Source organism: Cynocephalus volans, chromosome 2 (assembly GCF_027409185.1).
Source record: "Cynocephalus volans isolate mCynVol1 chromosome 2, mCynVol1.pri, whole genome shotgun sequence".
In the NCBI taxonomy this organism is placed as follows: Eukaryota; Metazoa; Chordata; class Mammalia; order Dermoptera; family Cynocephalidae; genus Cynocephalus; species Cynocephalus volans.
Window position 1 is genome coordinate 18,250,506 of NC_084461.1, and position 18,089 is coordinate 18,268,594.

Genomic DNA, 18,089 nt, shown 5'->3' on the forward strand with positions numbered 1-18,089 from the left:
TATGTCCCAAGTATTTAATGAAACTGTTCATTCTCAAATGTCTCTTGTTTTATAAAATGCAGGTCTGTCTAAAATAAAGAGTTTTTGATTGATCAGTACTCCCACTGATAATAAAGATAAAAGCCTAAAAGTTTCAAGTAAATATCTGTGTAATGGCATCAGAAAGTTGCTAAATCTAAGTAACAGTAGGGGTTAAGATTCCAGAGAGGAGGAAAAATGTGGAGAGGTGAACTGTTGATTGCAAGGCATCTTCTATGGGTATTTGCTTATATAGTGCAAGAAACTAACAAGAGGCTGAGATTCCAAACTAGGGACAAAGGAAATAGGAGAGCTTTTGGAATTTTCCTGAGCTATAATCAAAGAGACAATTGAGGGGTCTCAAACTCATGACTAATTATCCCTAAAGACATTTGTTACATTGAAAGTTCAAATTAGAAGTTAAATTGGTAGTTTAGCAGAAAACTAAAACTTGAAACTGAAAAGCCCTAGAAGACAAACAAGGGTATTTTTGCCACATTTTGGTTTTGAAGAGTCAAAGTTAAGGACTGAAGGATTAAGGATTAAAGTTAAAGAGCAGGGTGAGTACACAGCAGGCTCTCAGTCTAAAGCCCCAGAGGGTCATGTTCTAGGAATAGGAACAAATCAGAGGCAAACTGAAGCTAAACAAAATAAAGCAAATCAGCCTTAACTCAGTTCATACTCTTATTGGATTAAAGGGGCAGTCCTCTCTAATTCCTTATCAGAGAAAATGGCGAATACTCTGCAAAAATGTATTCTCATTTGAGCCTCTTCTAGTGCTGTAGCATGAATGTTTTGGTCCCCTCCAAAATTCACGTGTTGGAAACTTAATCCCCAATGCACAGGAGGTGTTTAGGTCATGAGGGCTCCACCCTCATGAATGGGTTAATGCTGTAATACAAAGGACTTCCAGGAGTGAGTTCCCTCTCTTCTGCTCTTCTGCTATGTGAGGAAAAATGTTTCTCACCTCTGGAGGATGCAGCATTCAAGAACCCACCTTGGAAGTTGAGATCAGGTTCTCACGAGACAGCAAATGATCTTGGACTTCCCATCCTCCAGATCTGATAAATTTCTGTTATTCATAAATTACCTAGTCTCCATTAGTCCATTATAGCAACACAAAATGGACTAAGACATCTAGTTTTGCAAATCATGTGTGACATTCAATCGAAAAACATGGACATTCAATTGAAAAACATGAAACAGGACCATGTGCCCCAGTCCTGTCACCCCTCTCCCCCACTCCCACCAAAATACAAACAAAAAATTGGCATCTGATCCAGACATTAGAGTAGGCTGGCATTGACTGTAAAATCATTAAGATTAATATGTTCAAGAAAACAGAAGAATAGAGAAAGAATTTCACCAGCAAATATGTCTACAAGAGATGAAATGGCTATCAACCAAAGCAATGAATGTTTGGACTGTATTTTCTTTGAATGGATGTACTTGCTCTGATACAATCCTTGTTTTTGTAAGCAGAGCATTAGCTTGATACTAGTGTTTTCTACCAATATATTCTCAGCATATATCACAGTGAGTAATAAAACACGACCCCAATAAAGCAACTTATAAATAAACAGGATATAGCATTCAAGAAAATATTTGTTCTGCAATGTTCAGATAGATTAGCAGATCCCAAATTAATGAGGGATTGAACATTCCATCTAACGAAAATGGAAAAGAACTGGATAAACATGGGACATTGTCTTAAGTATAGTTATATAGTAAGCAGATGTTTGTATTAAATAGAAGAATTCCATCAGAGTATAGATGGGGGAAGATCTTAGTTGGTATGAGAAAATTGGCTACCTTATGTGTTTCTAGATGGAAACACTATTAAGGTATCTGTCTCTGGTACGAACTTAGTATACACACAATTAATTATAATAAATAAATAGGTGCTTTACAACAGTTCCTAGTAGGGGTTAGTTCAATTAAGTGTCAAGAAATGTGAAGGGTCTGATTTGAAATCTTAGCATATTTACATGCTAATAAGTTAGCCTGCCATGGTATTATGGATGATGGCAGAAGACACAAGCCTCCTGGGTCAGAGACAAAGGGCTTTTTCTCTCATGGCATAGCAAGCAGCATGAGCTCTTGGTCATATTAATTACCTTGTACTTTAAGGTGAATAGGTATGATGTGGTGCAGCCCCGGTGCATGCTTCACACTCAGTGGACTTGTGTGACAGCTAAGGAACCTTCAGTTTAGGTAAACTGGATCTTTTATAATGGATTTCAAGAAAATATGCCCAAACCCTGTCTCAAAGAATATCATTATTTTTAATATCTCATGCAGGAAATAAATGTCTTTTGTTCCTAAGGGAGATGCCATATCTTCCAAGGCTTTGTCATACAAACATTCTAAAAGAGATAGTCTGGAACAAAAGGGAAGTTAATGCCTGTGCTTGGAAAACATGAAGAAATGCAAGAGATCCTTTGACAATTGTCTCCCAGCATGAACATCTTGAGAGAGATGATTTAAAAATGTGAAGAAGAGCTAGTAAATTTTTTAGGAGAAATGGCTCCAGGTTCTTGAAGTGCATTATAATAATTAAAATTAAAGATGATTGATACGACCACTCTTCTCCACTCACAGTACATTATCTATATGGCAACCAAAATGCCCTTTAGAAATTGTATTGTATCATTTGCTTAAAATAGTTAAATAGCTTCCATACCTTCCATTGAAATTATGATTATTTTTTTTTTAAAGAAGGTGAAAAAAAGGAGATTTACTTCTCATGGTCTAAGAAACTGTAAGAGCTGGCTACAGCTTGCCTTTCTAGACGACTCTTAATTTGATTTTTACTTTCAGTAGCAAAGTTGACATCATATGGAACTTTATCCACTTCCTTGATCTAGTTCTGCTATTCATCTCCACCTTAGGAAAGCTGAACTTGCTCAACTTCCTGCCTAAAACTTTTGGCCATTCCCTCTTTTCTTATTAAACTTCACCCATCATTCAGTTATCAGATTAAATACCTCTCTGCTTAGGAGATATTAGAAGATAGTTAGGTGATATTTAGGAGATATCCTAATCCCCTATTCTGGACAGGCACACCTCTTCTATGTCTTTGTTGAATACAATGTTTGCTCTTCATACCATTTCACTGAGTGATTGTCCTATCACACTAGATGTCTTTGACAGCAGGAACTGGATCCTGCCTACATTTGTGATGAGATCATCATTTAACATAGAAAATGAAATGAATAATTTAGTGTTTAAATTCAAACTTGTTGAATTAATAAGAACATATTTCATGTGAGGAAATATGCCAATCTTATTTTAGTGAACTATTTTACTCATGTAGAAATTAAAAAAAATAAAATTATCAATCAAACTTTAAACATATTATTATAATATCACATTTGTTTCAGATCTCTGTATAAGAATGGGCATGCTGCCAGTATGAATCTGGCCTTCACATCTTGGGCACGAGTGGTGACAATCAGCTTTGTGTCTTATGAATATTCAAAACCAATAATAAATAAATAAATAGATAGATAAATAAATAAATACAAGAAATAAACCATGATATCGTCTTTATTTTCCATTTCTCTCCACAGTTAACCACTCTTCTGAATTTGATGTGTCTATTTCCCAACTATATATTTTCATTTTATTAAATATTTATGTAGTCCTGTATAGTTTCTATAAGTAACTATAAGTAAGAAATTATAGTTTTCAATATATATAATTCATATTTATGATATATACACATATGTGTAGGTATAATTAATATTAAAATTATAATTTCTGGATATTTAATTATATATCTCAATAAATTTCTATATATTTCTCTGTATCGTTCTATATAGTTTTTTATGTATGCAAAAAATATAGTTTTTGTTTGATAAGGATTTTCTAATTATTGTCATACCTACTGGGATTTTTTACTGTTGCCTAATTTCATCTAATCAATTCCTGGGATATTTTTTATAAAGAAATTATTGATTTTTTTTTTTTTATAGAATACTAAACACACTTTAAATTATTTTTCTGTTCATTTATGTACTTTTTTCTTATTCAGAGTAAATTTATTTTCTGATTTATTTCTAAATTCATTCACTGCCTTTTACATTTTAGGTTTTCAGGCTTATCATAAGCAAAAAAATGCATCTCTCTTTGTCTCTCTTTGGAAATCTCTGTTTCACCACAGTCACTCTTTGCCATATAGCAATTTGGGATGTATCACTAAACCAATGTCTTCCTAATGATGCATCCTGGCTTGGAAGTTTTACTTTCTATTATTTCTCTGCATATGCACTTTCATGTAAAGCGGTAGGAACATAAATATAATGATTTTAATTTATTCTTCTAGATTTCTTTCTTTACATGCTTGAGGCATGTAAATGTCTACTAATTTACATAATGCAGTTCCCAATCACAGAGAATCTAGCAGGCCTGGATTTTCTGACTGTTACTCCATTGTGTGTTTATCCTGGTTGTTGTCCAGAGAAGTATTTATGCATATGTACATAAATACATGTATATATTCATTTTGGTATGGTATTCCATTTTAATCTCATTGTTACACATTATTATCTGTAATTGCATTTTCTGGAGAAAAAGCCATATGATTCTAATACCTTATATACGGTATCATTAATTTTTCTAAGGCTACAAAGTTGGTATTTCTAATCACGATTAATGGATATAAACACTCAGGAAGTTGAGGGGCTAAACTTATATTGCACAACCAATTCTATTTGCTCAAGCATGGTTTTCAGCTATGCACTCATACTTCTCTTTCAGAGAACTGCTGTAATTTTTATTTAAAAAATTCTGTGTTATTTATAATTTCTTAAAACTTGTAAAAAATGTTCTTACAAATAAATTTAAACTTCTTTACCATCATTCAATTGTCCACAGGCTTCTCACACTTGAAATGTATAGCTGAGTTAAGAATTCATTTGTATCATTACAATTAATGTCGAAGAGAAGGCAGGAGCATGCAGACGGTCCTAAACAGGACAGGTAGGCAGAAACCCCCACCCAACAGAAGGCAGGAGTATGCCAAAAACACTACTTCTGCATGGGTGGCTCACCACAGTCACTGCCATAGCCATGGCCACTTCAAAACTGGCTCAGTACCATGGTAGCAGCCACGTTCATCAACCGGTGGCCCACCGACCACTCAACAGCATTGACATAAGGAGAGTCAACAGTGGAGACTGGAAAAAGAAGAGGAAGTCTTTCTCTTTGAAGTAACTGTTCCACCAGATGAGCAGACATCAACATAGAGATACTAGAAACATGAAAATCTAAGAAAATATGACAGGACCAAAATAATAAACTAAATCTCAAAAACTAGATCCAATAGAGCAGGAAAGCCATGAAATGACTGAAAAGGAATTCTGAGCAACAATCTTAAGGAAACTCACTGAGATATAAGACTCAGTTAGACAACATAATAAAATGTGAAAAGAAAAAAAACCCAGGATATGAAGAAGGAAATTTACAAAGAGGGTAATACCTTACAAAAGAATTTAACAGAGCTCATGGAACTGAAAGATTCAATCAATGAAATGAAAAACACAACCAAGAGCTTAAGCAGCAGGCTAGAACAATCAGAAGAAAAAATTTCTGATTTCAAAGACAGTCTTTTTAAAATAACTCAGGCAGACAAACAAACAAACAAACAAACAAAACACAGGAAAAAAGAATTTTAAAAAATGAAGAAAATCTAAGAGAGGTAGCAGAGAAACTTAAGCACACAAACATTCTAATCATGGGTATTCCAGAAGGGAGAAGAAAGGAAAAGACATGGAAAACCTTTTCAAGGAAATAATAATGGAAAACTTCCCAGGTATAGAAAGAGACATGGACCTTCAGATCCAGAAGGCTCAAAGATCCCCAAACAGCTTCAACCCAAAAAGATCTTCTCTGATAAACATTATAGTCAAACTGGCAAAACTCAAAGACAAACAGAGAATCGAAAAAGTAGCAAGAAAAAAGTGTCAAGTAACCTGTGAGGAAGCCCCTATTAGCAGCAACAAAAACTCTACATGCCAGAAAAAAAGAGATGATAAATTCAAAATACTAAAAGAAAAAAAAAACAAAAAAACCCCCTCCCATCCAAGAATACTCTACTCATCGAGGTTATCCTTCAGAAATAAGAGAGAAATAGTACATTTTCCAGACAAAAACTGCAGCAGTTCACCACCACATGACCAGCCCTGCAAGAAATCCTCAAGGAGTCTTGTCTCTGGAATCCAAACAAAGATAATCACTATCACAAATACACAAGAAAGAACAAACCCACCAGCAGAACAAAAATGCAAATGAAAAAGAAAAAGAAACTACATCTTACCACCACAAGAAAGCAACAAACATCAAAGACAAAAAATAAAAGGGGAAGAAAGTAACAGAGTATATTAAAAAAAATCCAAGCGAAAACTGACAAAAATGCCAAGAATAAGAGAATAACTGTCAATAACAGCCCTAAATGTAAATGATTTAAGTCCCCACTCAAATGACACAGACTGATTGCATTAAAATGCTAGATCAAACCTCATATGCTGTCTTTGAGGCTCTCACCTCACCTGCAAAGACACACACAGACTAACAGTGAAGGAATGGAAAAAGATATACCATGCAAATGGAAACCAAAACCCAGCAGGAGTAACTATTCTTACATCAGATAAAACAGACTTTAAATGAAAAGCCATATAAAGAGACAAAGAAGGTAACTATATAATGATAAAGGTATCTGTCTAGCAAAAAGGCATAACAATCATAAATATATATGTGCACAACATCAGAGTATCTAGATATATAAGGCAAATACTATTAGGCCTAAAGAAAGATAGACCCAAATACAATAATAGTAAGGGACCTGAACACCCTTCTCTCAGCCCTGGACAGAACATATAGGCAACAAACCAAGAGAGATACACAGGATTTAATCTAAACTTTACACCAATTGAACCTGGCAGATATCTACAGAACGTTTCATTCTAAAACTACTGAATATACATTCTTCTCATCAGCACATGGAACATTCTCCAGGATAGACCATATGATAGGTCACAAATCAAGTTTCAACAAATTTTAAAATATCAAAATCATTTGAAGTATCTTTTCAGACCTCAGTGAATTAAAACTAAAAATCAATAACAAGTAAAACTTAGGAAAGTATTCAAACGCACAGAAATTAGACAACATGCTCCTGAACAACTTATAGGTCCAAGAAGAAATTAAACAGGAAATTAAATATTTATTTAAACTAATGAAAATAAATATACATCATGCCAAATCTTGTGGTATACTACAAAAGCATTACCAAGAAAGAAGTTTATTGCAATAAATGCTTACATCAAAACAATAGAAAGATTTCAAATAAACAACCTAATGCTACATCTCAAAGAACTAGAAAAACAAGAACATTCCAATCCCAAAATTAGTAGATGAAAAGAAATAATTAAGGTCAGAGCAGAACTAAAAGAAATAGAGGCTCCTGCCAAAAAGATACAAATACCAATAACACAAAAAGTTGCTTTTAGAGAAGATAAACAACATAGACAAAACATTAGCTAGGCTAACTAATGATAAAGAGAGAGAGAGAGAGAGAGAGAGAGAGAGAGAGAAGACCTAAATAAACAAATCAAAAATGAAAAAGAAGACATTACAAACAATACTACAGAAGTACAAAGAATCATTAGAGATTATTATAAACAAGTGCAAACCAACATATTTGAAAACCTAGAAGTAATGGATAAATTTGGGGGCACATACAAACGATCAAGACTGAACCAAGAAGAAATAAAAAACCTGAAACACCAATAACTACCAATGAAATTGAAGCAGTAATTAGCAGAAGAAAAGCCCAGGACCAGATGGCTTTACTGCTGAATTCTACCAGACCTTTAAAGATGAATTAATACCAATTCTCTTCAAAGTATTCCAAAAAATTGAAACAAAGGCCATTCTCCCAAACTCATTCAATGAGTCCAGAATCACTCTTATACCCAAACCAGACAAAGATAAAAAAACAAAAAAAGAAGAAAATTACAGGCCTGTATCTCTGATGGACATCAATGCAAAAAATCATCCACAAAATATTAACAATCAGAATACAGGAACACATCAAGAGAATTATACACCATGATCAAATGGGATTCTTTCAGAGAGGCAAGGATGGTTCAACATGTGAAAGTCAATAAATGTGATCCAGCACGTCAACAAAATCAAGGACAAAAACTATATGATAATCTCAATAGATGCAGAAAAAGCATTTGACAAAATTCAAAATTCCTGCATGACAAAGACTTTTAGTAAATTCAGTATAGATGGAAAGTATCTCAACACAGTAAAAGCCATATACTGCAAACCCATCACCAATATCATTTTAAATGGGGGAAATCTGAAAGATTTTCTTATAAGAAGAGGAACAAGACAAGGATGCCCACTCTCACCATTCCTATTTAATATAGTATTGGAAGTACTAGTTAGAGCAATCAGGCAAAAGGAAGAAATAGTGGGCAGTCATATTGGAAAAGATGAAGTAAAACTGTCCCTGTTTGCAGATGACATGATCCTATATAACGGAGAACCTAAAGACTCTATCTTAAAGCTCTTAGAACTGATAAACAATTTCAGTACAGTTGCACAATACAAAATCAACACACAAAAATCAGTACTTTTTAAATACTCTAATAACAAACTAGCAGAAAAAGAAATCAAGAAAGCAAACCCATTTACAATAATAACCAAAAAAATAAAATACCTAGGAATAGATTTAACTAAGGAGGTGAAAGATATCTGCAATGAAAAAACTACAAATCACTGCTGAAAAAATTAAAGAGGACAGAGAAATATGGAAAGACATGCCACGTTCTTGATATGGAAGAATTAACAGTGTGAAAATGTCCATACTACCCAAAGCAATCTATAGATTAATTGCAATCCCCATCAAACTACCAGTGAAATTCTTCACAGAAATAGGAAAAACTATCCTATCACTCACTTGGAACAACAAATGACTTCAAATAGCCAAAAAAAAAAAAAAAATCCCGAGGGGGGGAAAAAAAAAAATAAAGCTGAAGGCACTGCACTGCCTAAGTTCAAGTTATTCTACAAAGGTATAGTAACCAAAACAGCATGGTACTAGCACAAAAACAGACATTCAGACCAATGAAACAGAATAGAGAACCCAGAAATCAACCCACATACTTACAGCCAACTGGTATTTGATAAGGGCAAAGGGGGCATACACTGGGGAAAGGACTGCCTCTTCAGTAAGTGGTGCTAGGAAACCTGGACGTCCATATGTAGACGCATGAAACTAGATCTTGTACCTCTCGCCATAAACCCAAATGGAGACATAGGTAAGACCCCAAAATATAAAACTACTAAAAGAAAATATAGGGGAAATACTTCAGGAAGTAGGACTAGTCAAAGACTTTATGAACAAGATCCCCAAAACACAGGCAACAAAAGAAAAAATAAATGGGATTATATCAAGCTCAAAAGCTTCTGCACAGCAAAAGAAACAGTTAACAGAGTGAAAGTGCAACCTCCAGAATGAGAGAAAATATTCACAATCTACGCAGCTGACAAGGGATTAGTACCCAGAATATACAAGCAACTCAAATAACTTAACAGTAAAAAAACAAAAAAACAAGTACCCTGGTTAAAAAATGGGCCAAGGAGCTGAATATGCATTTCTCAATGGAAGATACACAAATGGCCAACAGGAAAATGTGCTCAACATCACTCATCATCAGGGAAATCCAAATCAAAACTACATTGATATAACATCTCACACAAAGTAGTCTGACCAGTATGAAAAAGACATACTGGTTAAATGCTGATGAGGATGTGGAGAAAGGGTGGGTGGGACTGTAAATTAGTACAGCCATTATGGAAAACATACGGAGGTTCCACAAACAGCGACACATAGAACTGCCTTATAATCCGGCAATACTGCTGTTGGGTGTATGCCCAAAGGAATGGAAATCATTATGTCAAAGATATACCTGAACCTCCATGTTTATTGCAACTCTATTTACAATAGCTTAGAGGTGGAACCAATCTAAATGTCCATAAACAGATGACTGGATAAGGAAAATGTGGCACAGATACACAATGCGATACTACTCTGCCATAAAAGCAATGAAATTCTGCCATTCACAACAACATGGATGAACTTAGAGAAAATTATGTCAAGTGATGTAAGCTATGTATAGAAAGAGAAATACCACATGTCCTCATTCATAAGTGGGAGCTGAAAAAAAATGAATAAAAAAAAGAAAGAAAGATACAACAATCACAGTAATTCCTTGAACTTTCAAAAGGAGAGAAGGGAACCGAGGCCAACAGAGGTAGGAAAAGGGAATGGGGCAGGTGGGTTAGAGAGAAATTTGTAAAGGACCACAAAAGTCATTTACCTTGTGCAATGACAAAACAAAAAAAATTTTTAAATGAAAATAATGTTGAAAAATTTACACATAAACCCTTTTAAAACTGTATGTATACATTTGAGGGGAATACCTTAAATGTGTGTTGCAGCATTGGTAATGTTTTCATGTCACTGAATTAAGACAGTTTGAATATAATCATTAATTCAATTCACAAATTCCAGATATGATAATCTTGTGTAAAGAACTTTTAGTTACAAATGAAGGTTTCAACAATGATGCAATTTTCCTGTTTTTCTAAAATACCTTTGAAGTTATGCCTATGTAGGTTAAATAGTTTGAATGTAACACATCATTAAATCTAAATCAAAATTTTACTGTGATATCATCAAAGTAAAATTCTTTTCAAAATGTAAAATAAAATATTTATTGGGATGGAAAAAAATCCAACTGTAATATAAGTACGGTATCTAGATATGATTTTAATCTACTAAGGCCATAAGTTAAATGCCGCCCTCCTCAATTATGTAATTCTTTGAAATATGGGAAAATACAAATTGACTTTTTTACATGTTTCACATATTTAACTACACTAAATATAGTTGGACTGTAAGATGGGATGTTCAAATGTAAGTAAATGTGCAGCGATCAGTTAAATGCAATTTGTTACACCCAAGCAGGTACAAATATATTCTACCATAAGCAGAGTTTAGACAAAGCTACGTAAACTGGGAAAGATAATTAAGCTTTTTATGTTCATATGAACCTTGTTGTAGCTGAATGCACACTTTGGTTTCCTTGGTATGATCATTTAAAGACCCTTAGAGAAAAAGGGAAAAATGCTTTTAGCAGGTTGTCATTTAGTGACTTGCATTTGTAAATGCTTCCCTTGTAAGTATACAGAGAAGGAATTAAATGTTTACTCAAAATAGTATGTGACATTCTTTTCTTCATGTGACTCTCAGGCAAGTTTTAAATCCAAAATAGCAGCATGTTGAAATAAACATGATAAAAGATAGTTTTGGGAATGAGAAAGTTGATACTAATCAGAAAATTGCACATACTGAATGGCTTAATGTTTCCCTAAGCTGCAAAGAATGACTTGTACACAACTCTGATGAATCTTATGGAACCAAATAGGGTATCTAAATAATGATGAATCTTCCACAGTTACTAAATTATGGGGTTCTTTATTTCCACACAATACAGAAGGTTAAACAAAAGTAATTCAAAAACTTCCACAATACTCTGCAATTATGCATATTTTTCTACCCACATTTTGGAATAAATGCTCACAATAACAAGAGGAAATAAAATTTGTAGAGCACATCTTGATAGCCTTGCTAATACAAAATGATTTCAAACATTGCATTTCCTTTTGTAACTGTCTCTAGGACATATTTTTCATTTTTCCTAATTTAAATATTTTCTACCTCCTAGCAGTTGCAGCAACTCTCATAAACAAGTTTGTCAGCTAAAATTTCTCTTAAAATTTGCCCAAGAGCATATTACATGTACATTTCTCGTTTAAAGGGATGCTTCTGAATAAATTTAATAAAAGTTATTTGTACATATGGCTCAATTTTAAATACAAGCTATTCACAGATCATAACACATTAACATCAAACTGACTTTGAATGCTGATTTGCAAGCTGTTTGTGGGTATATACACATACAGCAAAACTGATCAGGCCTATTCCACAGCAAATCAGAGCAGAAACCACATACGTTAAAAAAAAAAAAAAAAAAAAAAATATATATATATATATATATATATACACACACACACACACACACACACACACACACACACACACACAAAAATGTGAATATTCATTTTCACCTTCATTGTCCTTAAGAGTGAAGTTTGGATTTATAGGCAGGCGTTCATCAAGAAAGAAGTTAAACCTTGGTCCATTGGCAAAATCATCCTTATCAGTGGCACTGATGGTGTGAATAACCTAAAGGAAAGACAAACATTAAACAGTAAATTTAATTCCGCTTCTTCCTTTGTTTTTAATTATACTGCATCACTTTTAATTGTTAAAACAAAAAGATTTTTGAAAGATTCTTTTATCCAACCTGAGTGCTTTCAAACTCAACTCATAAAAGTACTGATTAACCTGGTCTTCCTTGCATTAAAGAAAAACATGGCACAAATCGAAAGCATTCATACTTTATTTTCTAGTATGGCACAAACATTTACAATTTTTTATTCTTTATCACCCACAACACCTTGACTCCAGTTAGTTGTAATTTATGTTTGAACGCAGTGGGGGAGGTGTGAAGTATTGTTTGCCCAAACATAAATAACCCCCTGTTGATGTAGAAGAGACTTGCAGCGTACATTGGTCTCAGTCAGTAAATGCCATAGCAGTGGATTTTTACTTTTTTGTAACTGTTTGAAGGGGCCTTTGATATCATGATCCAGCCTCTGCATTTTATAGATGAGGAATATGAGTCCCAGAAGGATTGTGATATGCCACAAATCTCTAAAACAGCGGCAGAGGCCAAATCAGATCCCTCAGTGTTTTACTGATAACTTCTCACCTTTAGTAAAGGAAAGAAAGCAATTCTAACATCTGGACTTAATACACATTACAGAGCAGAGTAAGTTAGAATATATAAGTAAATATTCCACGCAGCCCAAGAGCAAAACACAAACTCCAATAGCCGTGGCCATTACACTCTTAAAAAACTAAAAGTAGAAACACATAAACAAAATGACAATTTCCTCTTTTAAAAATTATTATCCCAATATTAGGTGTCCTATTTTTAGCTCTTTCTTAGAAAAAAATAAAAACAGAGGGAAAAAGAGCCATAACAATAGTATTATCTGTTAAGAAATATAATATGTCCATTTCAAAAACTGATACTATTTCTAAGAATATTTTACACAAATTTACCTAATTTCAATATTTTACAAGTCAAATAATTCACCAAAGTTATAACAGTTTAAGCTGAAATTCCTCTCCATGTACTCATCCCATTAGCTGGTCAGAGAGATGAGGAAGATATAAAAATGCTGAGTGAAGTGTTCAGTGAGAGTAATATCAGAAAATCATGTGTTTTTCTGAGTGACAGTGAAGAAAATGCTTCAGGATTTAGACAGGATCAACTTCCTGCATACTCTTACGTTCACACAGCTCATTCTTACATCCTTTCCATCACAGCTCAAAGTGTGCTTTCTCAGCAAGAGATCCTGTGTAGCCCCAGCCCACATCACCAGAGAAGTCTCTTTTCCTCTTCTCTACTTTATTTACCTCCATATTATTTATTAATGAGCTGAAAATGTCATATTTGATTATTTTTTATTTCTTCTTTCATTTTAAGTACTAGTCTCAGGATAGAAAATTTTCCCCTTGCTTTGGGTCTTGGCTGAGTAGGAGAATGAATTGGAGGATAATCAGAAGCAATCTGACCATTTTTCTCAAGTGCACAGAAAGCTTCAAATGGAGTCCAGAGTGCTGTGTAGGAAGACATCTTCATTCTCTATACACCAGTTACTTAATACAAAATCAATGTAAAAACAATATTAAATTTTCAAAATTGATTTCAGGTTTAATAAGTACAAGTATTTAAAGCAGGCATCACATGCTCCCCAACCCCAACACACACATAAAGTTACCTCCTGCTTTTTTCCTTTTTTGAAAATACCCGTCCTCTTACCCCTATTCTTCATTCCTTGTGATTCTTCAGTTTGTGATCCTATTTTCTCTATGATAGCACATAACATACTAATGCATTTGCAAGTTTACTCCTTACCCCAAAATACAATGGTATTTCAAAAAGATCATGGAAAAATTTGCATTACCTTTTAATTCTATTTTTCATATACTTTTTAAAGTACCCTCATATAATTTTGGAGAGGATTGGTGGAGAACCATTTAAATCAACTTAGCTATTTTATGTTCGCTGTTATCACTACTGTGGGATTTTCATTTTCTTTTCTGTTCATTTCAAAGTTAGCTTATTTATTATTTTAATGTTTTCTTAGTATTTCTAAAAACATGAGGTTATTCTACTTGTTAAACTCTCATATAATTCATACTGTATTGTGTTTACCATTTTTCTGTAATCTTTAGTAAAGTGTCCCTTTCATTTTTATAAGGTAATTTCAAATCTACACTTAACAGGAAGTTCACTTATGGCAAAGTATTTTCTTTGGAAAGAGAACTTCCAATCTCATCCATACAGCAAATGATAAGCTGATTGTCACACTTTGTTTAAGAGTGTCCCATTCATCTTGAATTCTTATAGAATTGTTGATCATGCATCTCTATGCTTAAATTTTACCCATAATATTTCTAGAAAATGTTTCCCAAACCATAGAATGTTGGTCTGTTTTTGCCCAGAATTCTGGAATATTCTTTTAATCTGAGATGGCATATTCAAATTTTCTGTTTTAAAAATCATCTTTTCTCTTTCACTATGAAATAGGATTTGCATTCCTTGTTACCTCAAACTTTCACTAGAAAACATAGCTGAGAAGTTAACATGTTCACGATTTACAGAAGATTTAAGCTTCTGTTAGATATCTAGATAATTGCTAGGCCTCCATCATCAATATTATCTGCCCATTGTCAGAGTTGTGATTTATACACACAGTGATACCTGTGCTTTCTGTGCAATTGGCTGTAACATAAAATCCTAACAATTTCTTCTTTGATCCTTATTCCTTCTAACTGAACCCAAATGTTCTCTATTACATACTCACAATCTAATTAGCATAAAATGTTTGATTGTTTTGAAAGATATGAGACAGAGTCACAAATTTAGTCTACCTTTCAAGAGCAAAGGCAGACAAAAAGCGTATTGATAGGTGTTATTTATAAATAATTACCAAAACATTGTTTGATGCTATTCACAAATAAATGTATTTACTTTGTAAAATTTATTTTCCATGGTCTATTACTGCTAAAATACTGCATTAGGAAGAAAAAAGTCAGTGTCATAAATTTATACCAATACCATAGTGTTCTTTTTGATAAATGAATTAACCTGAAGCATTTTAATTAGAAAGGAAATTCGAATGTAGAAACAGCATCTTATTTAAATTAATCAAAGAGTTTGCTTCATAACATAATCTTAAATAGAATCTGCATAGATTTAGTAATTGATATTTGATAATATCAGTTCTTGTAAGTTAAATAGGCTTGATCTTTGACACACTATGAAAACTACTGACTTTTTTTATACAAAGTGATACAGTTAATAACTGCATGTGATGGGGACATAGACTAATGTTATGTAATAAAATCCTTTTTTTAATGTGTGATGTTCTGTAAGTTTACTTCCAATGAAAACTAAAAAGAACACAGAAAATTCAATATGAATAAGAAAGTGCTTCCTTTTTTTTCTCAAAGTTTCTAGTTTAGGCACATTTAAAACCTTTCAAATTCAGTCTACTTTGAGAACTGACCTCAAATTTCAGGCATGCATGATCATGATTTTCTTTTTAACAGTTTTTCAGGCAATGTACTTAAAAGATTTTTTTTTTTTTTTCAGAGCAGGAAAATATATTAAGTCAGAGAACTATATTGTTGCAGTTTATACTGATACCTAAATTGACCAGAACTCTGTTGTTGCATGTGGTTTAAATTGCCATAAAGGCCAATCTCTTTTCCATAGCAACACACTAATATATTTAGATGCACAGCATCAATAATAGAAATATCTGTAATACTAAAAGCAATTGCCATAGAAAGAGAAACTGTTATACAGCTAGGTGCTAGGCAATACAAATATGTTTCAGAAAACTTATTTTATAAATTATTATTTAAATAATGTTCCTTATTCCAACTCTGTATCAGAACATATGGAATTCCTTCAGAAGTGTTATCAATATAAGATTAAGACAGCCAAAGACTACAAAGTTAAACAATAGAAAAATTCAGACCATCTTCCTCTGCAATGGCTTAATCACATAGATAGGCCACATATATTGGTAATGATTTGTTTAAATATGGGTACCACAAGCAACATTTAATGATTTTTTTTTCTCCCCTCACTTAAAGTTTAAATTTATTTTGGTGACAAAATTGAAAACAAGTGCTCAGGCAACAATATAAAGATTCCAATTATCTTAAAATCACATCTAAAATCATACATTGTTAAATCCAGCAATGGTGGATAAATAAATAATTTTTAACGAATGAAAGGAAGTCACCACAAAATTTCATCAAAACACATTATAACTTATGGCTGTTCAGTCTAGCTATTACTTTCTGAAAATCAGTAACAAATATGTAAAGAAAGGAGGAATAATATGTAAATTGTTAATGGGACCCAACAAAGAAATAACAGGTTGCCACAGATTCAGACCTCCCAAAGAGTATGTATTAATGGATTTTCATGCGAGAATAAGGTGATTCATATTTAAAGGAAAGTGAGACTTACCTAGTCATATACTCATAGAGTCTCAGCATTGGAAGGGCTCTGAAAATCTGACAGTTGTCTTCATTTTAGAGATGAAGAAAGCACTTGTCAATGTTATATAAAACCACTTCTTAGAAATGCTGCAGAGCTTTTGTGGTCAATGCAGAGGATCAAACAGAGGGCTTGGGCTAGTAATGTGATATCGAGAGTGGAAAGTGTCCCAGCAAGAATGGCTGAGTGAACTATCACATGAGCAGAAGTGGGCAATATGAGAGGGTGACAGAAAAAGGCAATTTTACAGGCCAGAAAAGCAAGACCAGAATTTTAAATTTGGAAGCACGTGTTCAAATACACAGAAAAAAGTATCAAATGATCAAATGATACCAAGAGCAAGGGCTAGGTATCATTTGACCAAAATTTTAGTAGCCTACAAAAACTGCTATGATCTGGCAAGTGTGTGTTATGCCATAGTCCGAGAACATACTTTATACCTGAAGCTTTGAAATGACCTTGATTATTTTTTATTGAAATATAATCGATTATACATATTTGTAGGGTACAGAGTTGACTAGCTGTATTTGTGTATAATATGTGATAATCAAATCAGGATAGTTTGTATATTTGTTATTACAAAACCTGCCCATTGTTTGTGTCCATTAACAAATTTCTCCCTAACTTTGCTCCCCCACTCCCCTGCCCACTCTAATAACCACAGCTCTGTTCTCTCCTGAAAGTTCAGTGCATTATTGTGTTTATCAATTATATATTGCACCATAGTACTAAAACATACTGTAACCTTGAAGCTTCGAAATGATCTTGAGATTTTAAAAGATAATTTATTTGCTTATTTAAATAATTTTTTTAAAAAATATAGTTTGTCAGACAAAGCCCAGTAATGTCTGATGTGAACATCAGTTTATGCTTGATTTTTTATATCATATCTCAAATCAATACTTTGAATTTACCAAGTTTTAGATCTCTGAGTAACCTACAAACCAAAAAAATAAAAAATAAAAAAAAAAATTATTCATTCAGGGAAAGAAACTAAGTTTTAAGGATCACCATTTAGAGAAGTGATTGTGATAACATTTATTCTTAGGTGTTTTATTTTTTAATGTGCTATTAAATGGTATAGTGTTTAAACATTATTTTCTAATGTCTGTGGTATGAAGAAATATAAATAATATGCTTATGTCGACCTTACATTTAGCAAATGTGTTAATTTTATTAAACAAATTCTACCAGTGAACAGTAGCATTATCTTTGTTGTTATTAATGGATGTTAAATGTCGTCAAATTCTTTGGATTCACCTGTTGAAGCAAATT

The 18,089-nt window shown here is 33.1% G+C and overlaps 1 protein-coding gene across 1 annotated transcript in view; it reads right to left on the reverse strand.

Annotated features, from left to right (window-relative positions):
- The window catches only part of CDH18 (cadherin 18), a 342,030-nt gene that overhangs the window by 16,979 nt on the left and 306,962 nt on the right, over window positions 1–18,089 (reverse strand). The window contains exon 9 of the mRNA XM_063086030.1: window positions 12,229–12,346. Coding sequence (XP_062942100.1) covers window positions 12,229–12,346 — 118 coding nt within the window. The remainder of the gene's footprint in view (window positions 1–12,228; window positions 12,347–18,089) is intronic.